The sequence below is a fragment of the Podarcis vaucheri genome, assembly GCF_965113315.1.
Source record: "Podarcis vaucheri genome assembly, chromosome: 11".
Classification (NCBI taxonomy): domain Eukaryota; kingdom Metazoa; phylum Chordata; class Lepidosauria; order Squamata; family Lacertidae; genus Podarcis; species Podarcis vaucheri.
Genome location: NC_138749.1, coordinates 37897875 through 37912440, shown reverse-complemented (window position 1 = coordinate 37912440; position 14566 = coordinate 37897875). Strand labels below are relative to the sequence as shown.

General features: G+C 41.7%; 1 protein-coding gene across 9 annotated transcripts in view; it reads left to right on the top strand.

Moving 5' to 3' along the window:
* The window catches only part of MCTP1 (multiple C2 and transmembrane domain containing 1), a gene marked incomplete at its 3' end in the record, with an annotated part of 173270 nt that overhangs the window by 11502 nt on the left and 147202 nt on the right, over positions 1–14566 (top strand). The window contains exon 1 of one of the 9 annotated variants that reach the window (XM_082191350.1): positions 4274–4491. The exons of the other annotated variants lie outside the window; for them this stretch is intronic. Within the exon in view, the coding sequence (XP_082047476.1) occupies positions 4480–4491 (12 nt within the window). The 5' untranslated portion in view covers positions 4274–4479. Of the gene's footprint in view, positions 1–4273; positions 4492–14566 lie in introns of those variants that run through there. 9 annotated transcript variants of the gene reach the window in all.

Below are 14566 nucleotides of genomic sequence, written 5' to 3'. Positions count from 1 at the left end.
TCCTGTGTATCAGTGAGTTGCACTTGAGATCTTATCTTCTGCTTGTTTAGCAATTTCCACTTTAGCAATTTGCACTTCAAGCTCCTTATCCATTTTCTTGGATTGAGACCAGCAAGGAAAGCATATGGTATTATTTTCAACAGGAAAAAAAACAACCCCAGCCACTTTCCATATATAGATCAAAAGAAATACTGAATGCCTTTTTAACTGAATTACATATGAGAGAGTTAGTTACAGTTATGGCTTTGCCGCTCACATTTGCAGCAGTAGAATTACTGGGCGAATGTACCTTTGACAGTGTAAGATGTTCATGTACAGGTAGATCTATAATAATTACTTTGGCTGCTGAGTGCAGCAAGATGTACTAAATTCCTGGACTAGTGATTCATGGTAATTTGTTTGGTGCTTTTTGGAAAGAAACTCAGGTGCAATCATTTAGAAAACAAGCCAAGAAAAGTAAATATATAGATATAGATATATACACGTGTGCTAATTTATCTCTGCTTTCTTCTTCAGTAATTCCATTTTATGGGGTTGTGACGGAGCATTCTTAAAGCACATACCATTCTCTAGCAGATGCTGCATATCTTGCTGATTTAATCTGCACTGGATTTGTTTTAAATGAAGAATGGCATATAAACTATCAAAAATGTGTTGAGGGGGGAAGCCTTGGCTTGGGGAAGCTTTTGGCACTGACATGTATTCTGAAAATGGTGTGTTGGTACTATTGACAAGATGTTCAGAAGCCAACCTTCTGGTTTCTTAAAAATAATTTTTTTTAAGCTGCTTAGAGACATAGGTACACAAGGGCTATCCATTCTTTCCCCATAAAATTGTGCTTGATACTTGAAGAGGAAGCATGCTGGTACTGACGCATTACAAGTAATACCTAGTTTGCTTTTAGTTAGCCAATCCCTCTCAAGACTGGTTTATGAGTCACTTGGCTGACTCATATTTGTACAGGGTATTTTACTGCTTATATAGAGCTACTATTCAAAAAGGCCTTCAACAACATTACATCTCTGGATTTCAAAAGCTTTCTAAATCAGAAATACACAGTCAGCAGTTTATTAATAGGCTTTCTATGTGTCAAGAACAATGTTCATTGAGAATACAAATGTCAGTGGTACCAGCAACCTGTGGTCTATTTTTATTTATAGGTGAAATGTTAGTAGCAAGTGAGTTAACTCTGCAGTAGCTGGCCAAGTGAAAAGCGTATGTAAAGTCGCTGAATTTATTCAGTGCTGAAGTGTCCAGAGGTTCAGCAGGAGTTGGTTTAGGCTCCTCAGCCTCCCACTTGCTCAGCCTCCCCACATAACAGCTGACTTGTGGGTAGCGCAGCCTCCACAGCCGCTTTCCTGTATGTCCTCCAGCCTGCAGTTGGCCCTGGAGCTTCAACTCTGGATATTTTGGTCTGCATTGGAGAGAGAGCAGGGGAGATAGCTGAAGAGCAGGTAAAACCAGGCGTTTAGAGGCTATTCCCCACTTACACAAATTTCACTTATGCACACGGGGGCCTGGAATGTAACCCCCACGTAACTGGGGAGTCACCTGTATTGATAGGATTTGCCTTAGGGAACCATAATATTATCAGACAAGCTCTTGAGTGTCTGTGTCGCTACTATATTAACCTTCTCTGCTTTATTCTAGCCTTCATTTAGGGATAGAAATTGCCTCTTTGAAGAATTAAGAAACTGCTGATTGTAGATAAAATCTCTCAATCCTTGCTCCTACATATGTGCTATACACACATGTTCTGCAGGCCATGGGATCGGTGTTCCTATATAGGAAGGGGTTCGGTGCATTTGGAGATTATCTCCCCTTATAAGAACACTGTTATTGCTAATTCCAAGCAAGCAGTGCAATTTAAAAGGAAAAAGAAAACTTGGAGTAAACTTGCTTGGGGGGTGGGAGAAAACCTTGGGTGAGAAGGGGTCAGAAATAAAATAGAATTCTGCCACAAAGCACAAGATCTGAAAGATTTTCTTTAAATGAAACAGGCAGGCTAAAGACTGTCTCCCACTTTATTACAGGTTTGCTCAGTTGGAACAGATTTACAGGGGACCCAATGATTCTTCACGGTACAACTCTTAATAGCACTCTGCATCAAATTCTACACAGGAGACCCTGGGGCTTTTTTTACTTTGAAATTTGTCTTCACAGCTGAATAAATAGCTATAGAGGTGGCAATTGTATTGTACCAGCCCAGCACTGCAGGGTGTGATTTCTTGTGAAAGAGAGCAAATGCAGTTAGTATAACCACAATGTTTCAGTATTTATGTGTGTCTGTATTTGCAAGGAATATATTTTGGGAATAGAATTTCAGTTGGGGGGGGGAATACAAAGGGAAGCTAACAGTTGGCCCTTAACCAAACTAAATCCCAAGGTGCCCTCTGTAGTTGACTAGCCATATGGCAGTTTGCTTTCGCAACTGCAGAAGCTGTCAAGCAGCCTGCACATAACGTACACATGGAATTGCAGCGAAGATGACAAATGAGGGACTTGTTCCCATCATGTTTGTGCCTTTGCCACAGGAAAGTTTAAAAGAAATAAAAGTGCTATCTTCTCATGTTTAGTCTCCTAAAATACAAAGTCTGCTGAATAAATTCTGTTTCAAGTGCTAGAGCTTAAGGCAATGCAAAAATATACTGTATGGACCTTTCAATCCCACATTAGATCCCTGGATATAGAGAGAGCACAAGGAATACAATAAGTAGGGGAAACACAGCTGTGTGTTCTAAGTTACTGTGTGTCTGGTGCTGTTTTGTTTTGAATATGAATTATGGAATTGAAGTAAACAGCCTCTCCTGCCCCTCCACCTCTTCTGCCACAAATCTTTCCTGCATTTTTGTGTTAGTTTGCAGCTAGCTATGCTTCTAGGGATGCTGTGTCAGAAGGGAAATAGGGGAGACTCAAGGCACTTCCAGATGGCCCAATCTGCCAGCTATATACTCATGTTCCAGTTTTCAAGTGAGGAGGGGGAGCAGAGTGTACTGAAGCACATCCTCCTCCCCTTCTTCTACTGTGCTAATTAGAGATTTATAACCAGATTAAGGCAGGGAAAATAGGGGGAACTTATCAAAAGGAGCTTTCCTGAGTAGAACTTCACCACTTCCTTCTCCCCCAAACTCATGGAGAGCTGTAGATGGGATGAAGGAGATGGGGTTTGGCAGCTTTTCCTTGACCCCCTCGTACGTTTACATGTAATTAAATGAATACCTAAACACAGCTCTGCAAAGGCTCTTGTCAGTTTCAAGTCAGATACGGTACTTAGTTGGGACAAGGGCCTTCTCCATGGCCACATCCAAACTTTGCAACTTCATGTCTAAGGAGGTTCCTCTTACCATCTTCTTGTTGGCCTTTCACCGCAGTCTCAAGACTTTCACATTTAATACTTTCTTGGTCTTTTAGCGACTACTATAATTATGCAGTCTTTTTAGGACTTTCATTTTCGTTTTTCACTCCAGATGATGATGATGATGATTATTAATTAGTTAAACTTCTGGCTTTAGTCTGTCTTTCCCAGTATATTGCTGCTTTCAGCGCTCCACACATTGCAGGCATTGTGAATTTAAGGCATTGTTCCTCCTGACCTCCATATCTCTTTTGATTGTTCTATTTATATTGCCCATATCATGGTTCTGACTACAGAAGGAAGCATCAAAATTAGGAATTTAAAGTGTTTGCCCCTTCTATCGGTATATGAATTTAAATTTCCTAGTCCGGGGATTCTCTGTTTTCAGTGGCTGTAATAAATACCGTATTTTTCGCTCTATAAGACGCACCAGACCATAAGACGCACCTAGTTTTTGGAGGAGGAAAACAACAACAACAACAAAATTCTGAATCTCAGAAGCCAGAACAGCAAGAGGGATCACTGCGCAGTGAAAGCAGCAATCCCTCTTTGCTGTTCTGGCTTCTCTGATAGCTGCGCAGCCTTTATTCGCTCCATAAGACGCACACACATTTCCCCTTAGTTTTTAGGAGGGAAAAAGTGAGTCGTCTTATAGAGCAAAAAATACGGTAAATAAGAAAGTTGCTCGATGGGAGCAATTGGACTGTAATCTAAAAAGAAGTTTTGTGCATTTGTAAAGCAAGAACTCTGTGCACAATTGGTTTTGACTGTTTCTGCTGTAGCAGTTCCTGTTGCTGAAAAGACAAAACCACATTGTGAAAATTACTGTGGCAGAGGAAGCTGCGTTCGCATACCTTCACTTCTCCTTTTTTACATATGTATATTGCTACTGTTGTGTTGCACATCTGTAATCTTGTTCCTTCTGTGATCATCTTTTCTGCAGTATCTTACTGTTTCCGTTAAGATATTTGAAAGTGACTGTTGCATTCTAAAGGCATTGATACTAATCTTTCCAAACACTGATGCTGGAACTTTGCCCTCAACTTTTAGCCTTTGCTATTTCCGTTCTGTTCTCAGTGTTTATTTACTGCTGAAGTCCTAGATGCTGTGTGGAAGTGTAGAAGATGCATGCTCTGGTAAGTGGGTCATCCTTTCTTAGTAGTCGCACTAAGCTTTAATAATTCACACTCTTAATGGCATTTGCTCCTCTCTCTAATAACATTAAGTGGATTACTGAAAGTGTGTGTTAAGTGTCAACACAAACGTTAACTGGTTGGAAGAGTATGTATGAATTAGAATAAAAATGGATATGGTTTTTGTGGGGTAAAGGTAAAGGTAAAGGTACCCCTGCCCGAACGGGCCAGTCTTGACAGACTCTGGGGTTTGTGCGCCCATCTCACTCAAGAGGCCGGGGGCCAGCGCTGTCCGGAGACACTTCCGGGTCACGTGGCCAGCGTGACAAAGCTGCATCTGGCGAGCCAGCGCAGCACACGGAACGCCGTTTACCTTCCCGCTGGTAAGCGGTCCCTATTTATCTACTTGCACCCGGGGGTGCTTTCGAACTGCTAGGTTGGCAGGCGCTGGGACCGAGCAGCGGGAGCGCACCCCGCCGCGGGGATTCGAACCGCCGACCTTTCGATCGGCAAGCCCTAGGCGCTGAGGCTTTTACCCACAGCGCCACCCGCGTCCCGCGTTTTGTGGGGTATTCAACTATAAAAGAATCCATGGCAGCAGTGCTGCTTGTTTTGATAGCTCTCCTCTAAAATAACATCTTATATTAATGTAGGCAATGACAGTAACCTACCTAACAATATCTAAGTGTGAGAAATTTGTTATCTGTCAACACTGGTGCATTCTGACCTCCTGAACTAATTTGTGAACCAAAACACCATTATCGTTCAGATTTCATACTTCTTCAATTTTTTTGTTATACTCTTCTTGGCTAAAAAATGTATGAAAATGCACAATATATATTTCAGGTCAAAATGTTTTTTAAATGATTACAATGAGAGAAAATATGTGTTTTATTATAAAATGCTATTTAAAATGGCTTAAATAATGTTTCTGTAAAAAAACCCTCAGATTTAATTTAGAAACAGGAACAAGGCAACCAAATTATAAATGAAACTTACAAATGAACATGCAAAATGGATATAGGCGGGAAATAGTCTGATCTGTTCACTCCTAGTGAAATGCTTGGGACTTCCTTTCAATGCTGGATGTCCAGGTCTTGCTTCTGTCTTGTTAAGCTCTTTACTTTCCAAAACTTTGGCAGTTTTCAACAGAAAAAAAGCCTCAGTATTTTTCACTCAAACATGGAGTGCGGTTATGTTTCTGAACTTTTGTAGTGAACTTACCTAGGATGCACCTCTGTGTCTTATGTCACAATAATGAAAAGTACACACAAAGTCACAGAGAGGGTAAGGTATCCCTTGTGGATTTAAAAATGAAAAACAAGCAAACTTGGAAGCCTCATTGCACAAAATCCCTCTACTTACTTGCCTGTAATTTGGCAGCTCTCATCCCTTCAGAGCCTAGGCTTCAGAGCCTAGGACTTGCCGATCAGAAGGTCGGCGGTTCGAATTCCCACAACGGGGTGAGCTCCCTTTGCTCGGTCCCTGCTCCTGCCAACCTAGCAGTTCGAAAGCATGTCAAAGTGCAAGTAGATAAATAGGTACCACTCTGGCGGGAAGGTAAACGGCGTTTCCGTGTGGTGCTCTGGTTCGCCAGAAGCGGCTTAGTCATGCTGGCCACATGACCCGGAAGCTGTACGCTGGCTCCCTCGGCCAGTAAAGCGAGATGAGCGTTGCAATCCCAGAGTCGGTCACGACTGGACCTAATGGTCAGGAGTCCGTTTACCTTTACCTTATCCCTTCAGAAGGGGTTACTACTCGTTGTTGTTGACATCTAGCAAACAACAAATAAACAAGACATATAAATAAAACATTTTAAACACAAGAACATGTGAAAATAGTCACGTTAGTGCAGCTAATAATTTCAAGGCTGCCAGGAACAGTATATTACAGCCATTGAATTCCTGGGTGAACATGAATGTTTTTAAATTCCTCCTGAATGCTGTTAATGGCATAATAAAAATGTCATCCCATCCTGGGGGAAAAGGGGGGGGATTATGTGGTTTTCAGATTTCATACAATGGAGAAGGCCTCTGAAATCAATGGAGTTGTGTGTGTTCCCTCCTGTGCACACTCATTCTTTGGCATATGGTTCTCTATAAACTAATATAAATTACAGAATGCAAACATTAAATGAACTGTTAAGAGTTCCAAACTCTGAGTGCTTAAAAGGGTTATCTACCAGTATTAAGTGTGAATTAGCCTCTCAAGGCTGTATAATTGGCCTGAATCTTTATTCATCACCCGCCTTGAACTGCAACTACTTACCTATTGGTCAGATAGGAATCTATCTCCAGACTCTTGTCTCAGAAATACTTGTGGTTCTTGTGGTTGCATAGACTCCAACAAAATGTCTGCTCAAATGATCTTTCTTCTTTAAAGTTCCAATACTTTGCTACATCAGAGTGAGTCCCAAATATCTGGATACTGTTTTCATCCTCCTCTGGTAGATGCATGATGTGAAGGGCAGCAGATGAAATTAGGCCAAATCTTCATTGACTGGCAGCCAGCAAGATAGGGGTTGGCATGGCTGTAGGGCCAGGATCAGTTCATCATTCAACTACCCAATGCTGGTGGAATAGAATCCACTGGGTTGGACTGAGACAAACCCATTCCATGGGAATCAGCCCATGCTGAACCTTGTTGTGGTGCAAGTCAAGCTGGTAAGGTCTTACTGGGCGACTGGGATGAGAATTTCAGCCAGGCAGAGACCCCAACCCGAGCTTGGGGGTTCCATGGTCAATTCCCCCTCAGGCTCCCCTTTTACTATGTTGATCCAGCCCAATGCCATTTTTGCCCCTCCAAAAGTCTTCCACCTAACAAAGAAATCCATAATTTTTACTGAGGGAAATGGGGGGAAACCCAATCACGGGCCAGTCAGGTTGGGAGAGAAAAATAATTTCCGGCCCTGTCAACCAGCTACCCAAATTACACAGTGAAGGCTCTAACCCGAGGGTGGGCAGGTGGGAATCCTGTGGGGCAAAATGTCCCTGAACTCCAGAATGGGGAGGTCTTGTAAAGGCTTCTACCTCCTCTGTCTCCTATTGCACCCATAGTACAGTGGTATCTCAGGTTAAGTACTTAATTCGTTCCAGAGGTCCGTACTTAACCTGAAACTGTTCTTAACCTGAAGCACCACTTTAGCTAATGGGGCCTTCTGCTGCTGCCGCGCCGCCGGAGCACAATTTCTGTTCTCATCCTGAAGCAAAGTTCTTAACCTGAAGCACTATTTCTGGGTTAGCGAAGTCTGTAACCTGAAGCATATGTAACCTGAGGTACCACTGTATTCTCCTGCAGGCCCAAGCAGAGATCATGGTATAGGTAAATCTGTTCCTATTTGCTTCTCATTGGCCCACACACCCCTGGGCAGAGGGGGACCAGGACCTAATTAGGCCTGAAATGAGGCTAAAATCCTTATGGTACACTCCGAATAATAAGAGCATGGTGTAGTGGTTAGAGTTGAGCTAGAACTGGGGAGCCCCAGGTCTCTATGTAGGCATGTGGCTCAGATGACCTTGGGGTGGTCTCTTTGTCTCAGCCGAAGCTCGCAATGACCCTGAGCAGAATACATAGCAGGTGGGAGAACCATTTAAGGCACTTCAAGTTTTCCCCAGAGAAACTATGGGATATAAATGTTTCAGTGTGCCACCAGCGAGGGTAGTTCTATTCCAGCTAATCACAAGGTTTACATTTCCTCGAACTGGCAAAGAGATGATGGAAAGCTAATGACTATTGGAGATAGACAAGTTTTGAAAGGATTTTGGATGGCATTAGCCTGAAATGTCAAACCTTTTTGAAGTTCATTGATCCATGTGACATTTTCTTTTGGTCTTCCTTAGATGGTATATTGCAGTAAAAATGTACTTCAGAAATAGACAGATTTTTATTGGACGGAAAATGATAGAGAGAATCAGTGTGTCTAAAGCTGACTTTAAGATTGGAAGGCAGCAAAAGGATTAAAATAGCAACATTTTAAGCAGTGGGGGGGGGGAGAAGGAAGTTCAAGGCAAGTATTTCCAAGACAAGGCATCCTCTCTCTCCTCTCTGAGTTTTTCCAGAAATTTTGTGAAGGTACGTGTTGCTGTTTGCAATTGACAGTCCTTCAAAGTCTGCTTGCTTACCTTTTAATAGTGATAGGACTTTTGATCCTGTAGTCTAGTCCAGTGTTTCCCAACCGGTGTTCCGCGGCACACTAGTGTGCCGCGAGACGTTGCCTGGTGTGCCGTGGGAGGGAGGCGGGCGAGTCGGGCGGCGAGAGGCGGGGCGGCGGCGGCAAGGAGAGGCCGCCCAGCGCGGGGCTCTAGCCGTCTGCCTGCCTGGCTGCCTGCGTGGCGCCGACGTCACGGGGCTGTAACGTGCCCCACATAGGCACACGCGGGGCAGCGAGCTCCCTCCCTCCCACATCCCATCGCCGCTCGCTTCGGCCGGCCTACTGGGCTGTCGCAGGCGGAAGGCCTGTGCATGCGCGAGGTTTTCGCGCCTTCCTCCTCCCGGGGCCTTGAGAGCGTGGTGTGCCTTTGCCCAAAAAAAGTTGGGAAACACTGGTCTAGTCATTGCAGAAAGGGATTAGTGGTCCTGTGTTCACAGCACAGTATTCTGTAGAAGTAAACATGTTTTGTGTACTTTAGTCTGCCTAACTAGTGTTGCAGATTAGTAATAAAGTGAGTACTTAAAAGTGTGTGAAAAGAAACTGTTCTAGATTTCTAATTATTGAACTCTTTTGCATTGCTCTTGCAGTCGTTGCTCCTAGACAGTTTAATTATTATATCTCAATATGGTAACTCCTTGAGGCCCATCCTGCTGAGTATCCCAGTTTTGTGTGGCATCCACTAAATATGGATTTTTTTATGTCAGATTTGATTTATTATTAAAGTGTGCTTAAGTAATGACAATGGATTTCTGCAGGATAAAGGTGCATGCCAGTACTGGCACGGGATGTTTTAAATTATTTTTTAATGTTTTAATGCTGTAACCTGCCCTGGAACCTTACAGTAAAGGGTGGGTAATAAATAAAAATAAAAATAATACTGAGTTCAGTTGTCATGGCTATTCAGTAAATTACAGTGTGTGTGTGTGTGTGTGTGTGTGTGTGTGTGTGTGTGTTTAATTGCATTTGTAGCCCATCTTTCCTCTAAAGAGTCTAAGGTAGTGCACATAGCCTCCCCCCTTTTATCCTTTATGAGGTAGGTTAGGCTGAGAATGAGTGACTGGCCCAAGATCACCCAGTGAGCTTCATGGCTGAATGGGGGATTTGAACCCTGGTCTCCCAGCTGTCTTTGCTTTATCTTGATGCAATTTGCACCTGATTCCTTAACATTTTTAATATCCTGACCTACAGGCTTAAGTGTAGTCTTCACATGCTTTATTGTGATATGCTCTGATTTATTAATGGGTTTTGAAGAAATGCATTTTAAAAAAATCATTCACTCTTTTAAAAAAGTTAGTTAAGCCCTTAAGAGAGTTTCATACTTAGATATTTTGTGCATGCTTAGCAGAACAGTAAGTCCTCTAATTTAAGAACAGATATTAATTTAAACACTGATGGATGTCTTGGTGGCAAACTGTTAATCATACTTAGTGTGCTCAGCTGCAAATCACCATGCTATTCTTATTCACTTAACTTCAGCATTTGTTTTCCTTTCAGTAGATTCTATTTTTAACAAAGGAAACAATACTACTGAGTAAAGAAAACAATTTTGAGTTTTGTATTTTGCAGTTGCCACAAATGAACAAATTGCTTAGAAACTTTGTATATAGTTAATCCTTGACGAACATTCTGTGATTACACAAAGTAATTAGTCATCTTCTAAAATAACCCACGGCTTGAAACTCATGAATTTAGTAGCATGTCATTTGAATGTCTTTGGTCACAGTTCTGAAACTTAATATTTTGATTAGTCATTTGCAGCAAATACATAAAATTTGAGATGCAGACATTAAGAAATGCCAAGCAAACTAGGTTAAAGATGGCCAATCCACTAATGGTAAAACTAGGCATGCTTTGAGAGCCTCTCTTGAGTATAAAATGGAAGTTAGGTATTCTGAATAAATAATAACATAATTAATAATTGTGTGAATAGCTTTTAAAAAGAAAATAAAAAGTATGATTATCAGGGCAGATAGTAACTTTGGTTAGTACTAAATTCAATGTGTAAGGGACCTGAATGTCCTGAAATAGTTCTTGCTACTTATACCATTGCCTATCTACAAAGTGATTTTCCTCCATTCATTGTGAATACTACATTGTATTCTCTCTGGGGCCAAGCAAATTGTAACCTTGCATTATGATGATAGTCTATCCCTGGATATTTTAAATTGGAGGGCAGAAAACCGAAAGCAGGTCAATCAAATGGGGACCCACAATCACATGTTGCAGAATATTTTGTTGATGACTACTGCCCATTCCTGTTGGTGGAAAATGAAGCATTATACTGGGGAGACAACAAATGTTGAGAAGTAAACCTATTCACAATTGGAGATGCTGAGTGGCCTTGGCACCACTAGCAGAAACTTGACTGGTTGCTGGAGGCGGTGGCTATCTCTTCTTCCAGTATTGAAAATCTCTCAGAAGACCAGTGTTCCCTCTTACCTTAATGTCCAAGCAGGAGCCAAGTTTTGGCAGGATGAGGGTGGGATTTGAGGGGCAATAAAAAGCACCAAAGACTAGATTGTACAAAGGTGAGGTGCAAGTATTGTACCGTTTGTAAAATTGCAATTGTACAAATAGCTTCAATAAATAGAGTTTATGGTGGGGGGAAAATTTCTGAGTTTGTGTGGTCTATGCACTGGTAACCTCCTAGTTCGATGACTGCAATGCACTGTACATGGGCTGCCTTTGAGAATAGTCCAGAAACTTCAGCTGGTGCAGAATATGGCAGCTAAGCTGTTAACAGGAATTGTGCGCTCTGATTGCATTATGCTATTCCTTGCCCATCTGCATTGCCTGCTGATTCTTTTCTGGGCCCAGTTCAAGGTGCTATATTAACCCTATAAAGCCCTGCCTGACATGAGGCCCAAGTACCTGGCAGAACATCTCTTTCACATATGCATCTGCCCAGGCCTTAAGGTTGCTGTCAGAGACTCCTCTACGTGCCAGTGCCTTCTGAGGTGTGAAAGCTGGCAACAGGAGAGAAAGCCTTCTCAGTGATGCCCCCCCATCTGTGTAATATTCTCTCCAAAGAAACTTGTCTTGGTGCTCATCTAATGTCATTTCAGTGTCAGCAAAGACTTTTCTCATTTATCTTCAGGAGTGCTTTGGAACATTAATTTTTTAAAAGAAATTATTGCATAGAACATTATGTTTTGCTGATCAGCTATATGATTATGCTGTTCTGTTAGGTTCTGTAATAAGTTGTACATTACCTAGAGACTGTAGCAATAGGTAACTTCTAAATCTGTTAAAAAGTAACTTTAGGTTCCCTTATCAAAGTACATGTATACTGTGTGTACATCGTGAGACAAAGCGCTATATTCTGATATACCCTGGGTGCCTGGGATTTGGAATCCCTACTCAGGAAGCAGAATTTTGGGTTTTGTCTCCAATACACTTTGCCAGTTTGATCATATTTCTACCATAGGCTTGCCGGTCTAAAGTGACTAGACTTTTTCTTCAAATGGAAGTTCAGGCCTTCTAAATCCAGCCTGCGGACAGTCCGGGAATCAGTGTGTTTTAACATGAGTAGCATGTGTCCTTTTATTTAAAATGCACCTCTGGGTTATTTGTGGGGCATAGGAATTTGTTCATATTTTTTTTCAAAATATAGTCTGGCCCCCCACAAGATGTGAGAGACAGCGGACCGGCCCCTACCTTAGGCAAAAAAGTTTACTGACTTAGAGCAGGGATCAGCAAACTTTTTCCTAAGAGACTGGTCTCAGATTTCCATAAATATGTGAGGCTGCTTCTTGCTTCCTTTGACTCTTCAGAACCATCCCAAAATGCAACATGATTAAAGCTTCTAACTTGATAAGCTAGGATAGCATTATAAAATTGATGATCACTGTTTATCCGTTATTTTACCAAAAACTAACTGTTTTGCCTGGCCATAAACTTTACAAGATTCTAGTGGAGGCTGTTTACATGTAAAAAAAGAAGAAAGGCTCTTGCATGTATCCTTCATCATTAGAATTCAATATGCAAAAGTACTCCACGTGTAGGGGCCAAATTGAGATTGAGAAATGGCTGGGCTAGTTCAAGACACCTTGCACCAGGCTACTTCCAACACTTCAGCATGGCTTGCTCATGGCTGGGTCTGACAACAGCATGCTCTTCCACTAAAAAACACACTTGACAATGTTGGAGTAACGGGACAGTGGTGATGGTGGCACCTGCATACATTATAGAAGCAGAACAACACATGCACACTTGCTGGAATGCATCATCTGGCTACCTCTATCTGTTCACTTGCCCAGGGGCCTTTCCCAGTGCTGCTGCCAGTGTTGAATGAATGAATGTGACTAGGCCAAGTGGACAAGGCAGGCTAGGCCAGCGACAAGCAGAGACTCAGTCAGGTGAGAATGTCCTGAGGACTTGGGAGAACAGCTCAGGGACTCCCCATGCTTCCCACAGGCATTAGTTGCCTGGGGCAACTTTCCAATTCTGTCTAATGATAGGACTGGTTCTGTGAGCACACAAAACCCGCCTAATGGCAAGGGATATCGGTGACTAATCCCTTCCGGTAATTTCCAGAGTTAAAGCTGCACTGCTGTGTTGGATTTCTGTTGGGTGTGATCAAGGCAACCTGTTCCTGCCAACTGCAGTTGAGAACGTTGGGCATGTATAAAAATAAACCATGTTGTATGTTCAGGAACATTTGCCATTGTAATGTTGAACCATCAGGCAGGGTAATATTTACATCTTCCATCACATATAACATCATTAAATCCCCAGTCACTCCTTATCTGGCTATAGGTATGCCAAATCTTGGTATCACAGGTTTTAGATCTAGAATAACTTTTCTTGTTCAACATACCTTTTGTTTATAAAACGTGACTTCCTTTCATTAAATATTGGGGTGGTGTGCAGTATGTATACAGTATAATGTAAAAGCATAGGCAGAAACTGCTTTCCTCTTTATTTGAGGCTGCCTGGAATAAATCACTTTTTGCACTTTGTTAACATTTGTCATGTTCCTGAAAAACAAATTTGTTGAACCTCTAATAATGAGAATGGAATAGTATTACCTTCTGTGAACCAAACAGGTATTCTTGCTCCTGTAACTCTACAGACTGGATTGTTGTCCTTCTCCTTCCATTTCCCCACAGTTAGGTTTTTTCAAGTTCTTTTATTCTGATGTATCAGCAAATTTTAAACAAATGATTGACTCGTTCTGAGTTATAGGTATGTTTTTTTCCTGATTGTAAAACATTTCGGACTATCTGAAAGAGAATGCATCCCTTTATTCCAGTAGGAGGTATAAGTAACTTGAAAGAGCTAAGCCGGGTTGTACACCTGTGCTATTTTTTGATGACTATTTGCATTAACTGCAAGAAAAACATGCAAAGTATTGCAAATCTTTCTTGTTGACAGCACAGTAAGTCTCATGTTCTGCAATCTAAGGCTACTTCATGTAATTTGACAAGATAAGCACTTAACACTCCTCATTTTGTGTTTTCTACAGTTTGTTCATCTGTTGATTTTATCTATATAGCCTTACTATTCCCTCTTGGTGTTGTTTTTTCTAGTCTGTTGATGTTATCAGTAATCTTTTAAGATTATTTTATGTAAATCACTTAGAGGCCTTTTTATTATTAAACAGTGTATAGTCTGGTTAAATAAACAAGAATTAAGCAGAAGATCCTGAGGCCCAAGTGGCGCAAAGGAGGATCTGTGTGGCTTGACGGTTCAGGGCAGTAACTGCATAATCCAAAGGTCATGGAGGTGCCCCTTCAGTTAAGGTGTGTTGCAACAACAACAGAAGTTACACCATTTAAAGCCTAAAATTCTTTATCTTACAAAATGATGCCTGTTGAGCTTATATCTTGAAAATTCATCAAAACCATCTGCCTGATTAGGTCTTATTAATGTCATTAAATTTCAAACTGAGCAAATTACCACAGGTTCAGCAAGCTTAAAAGGTCT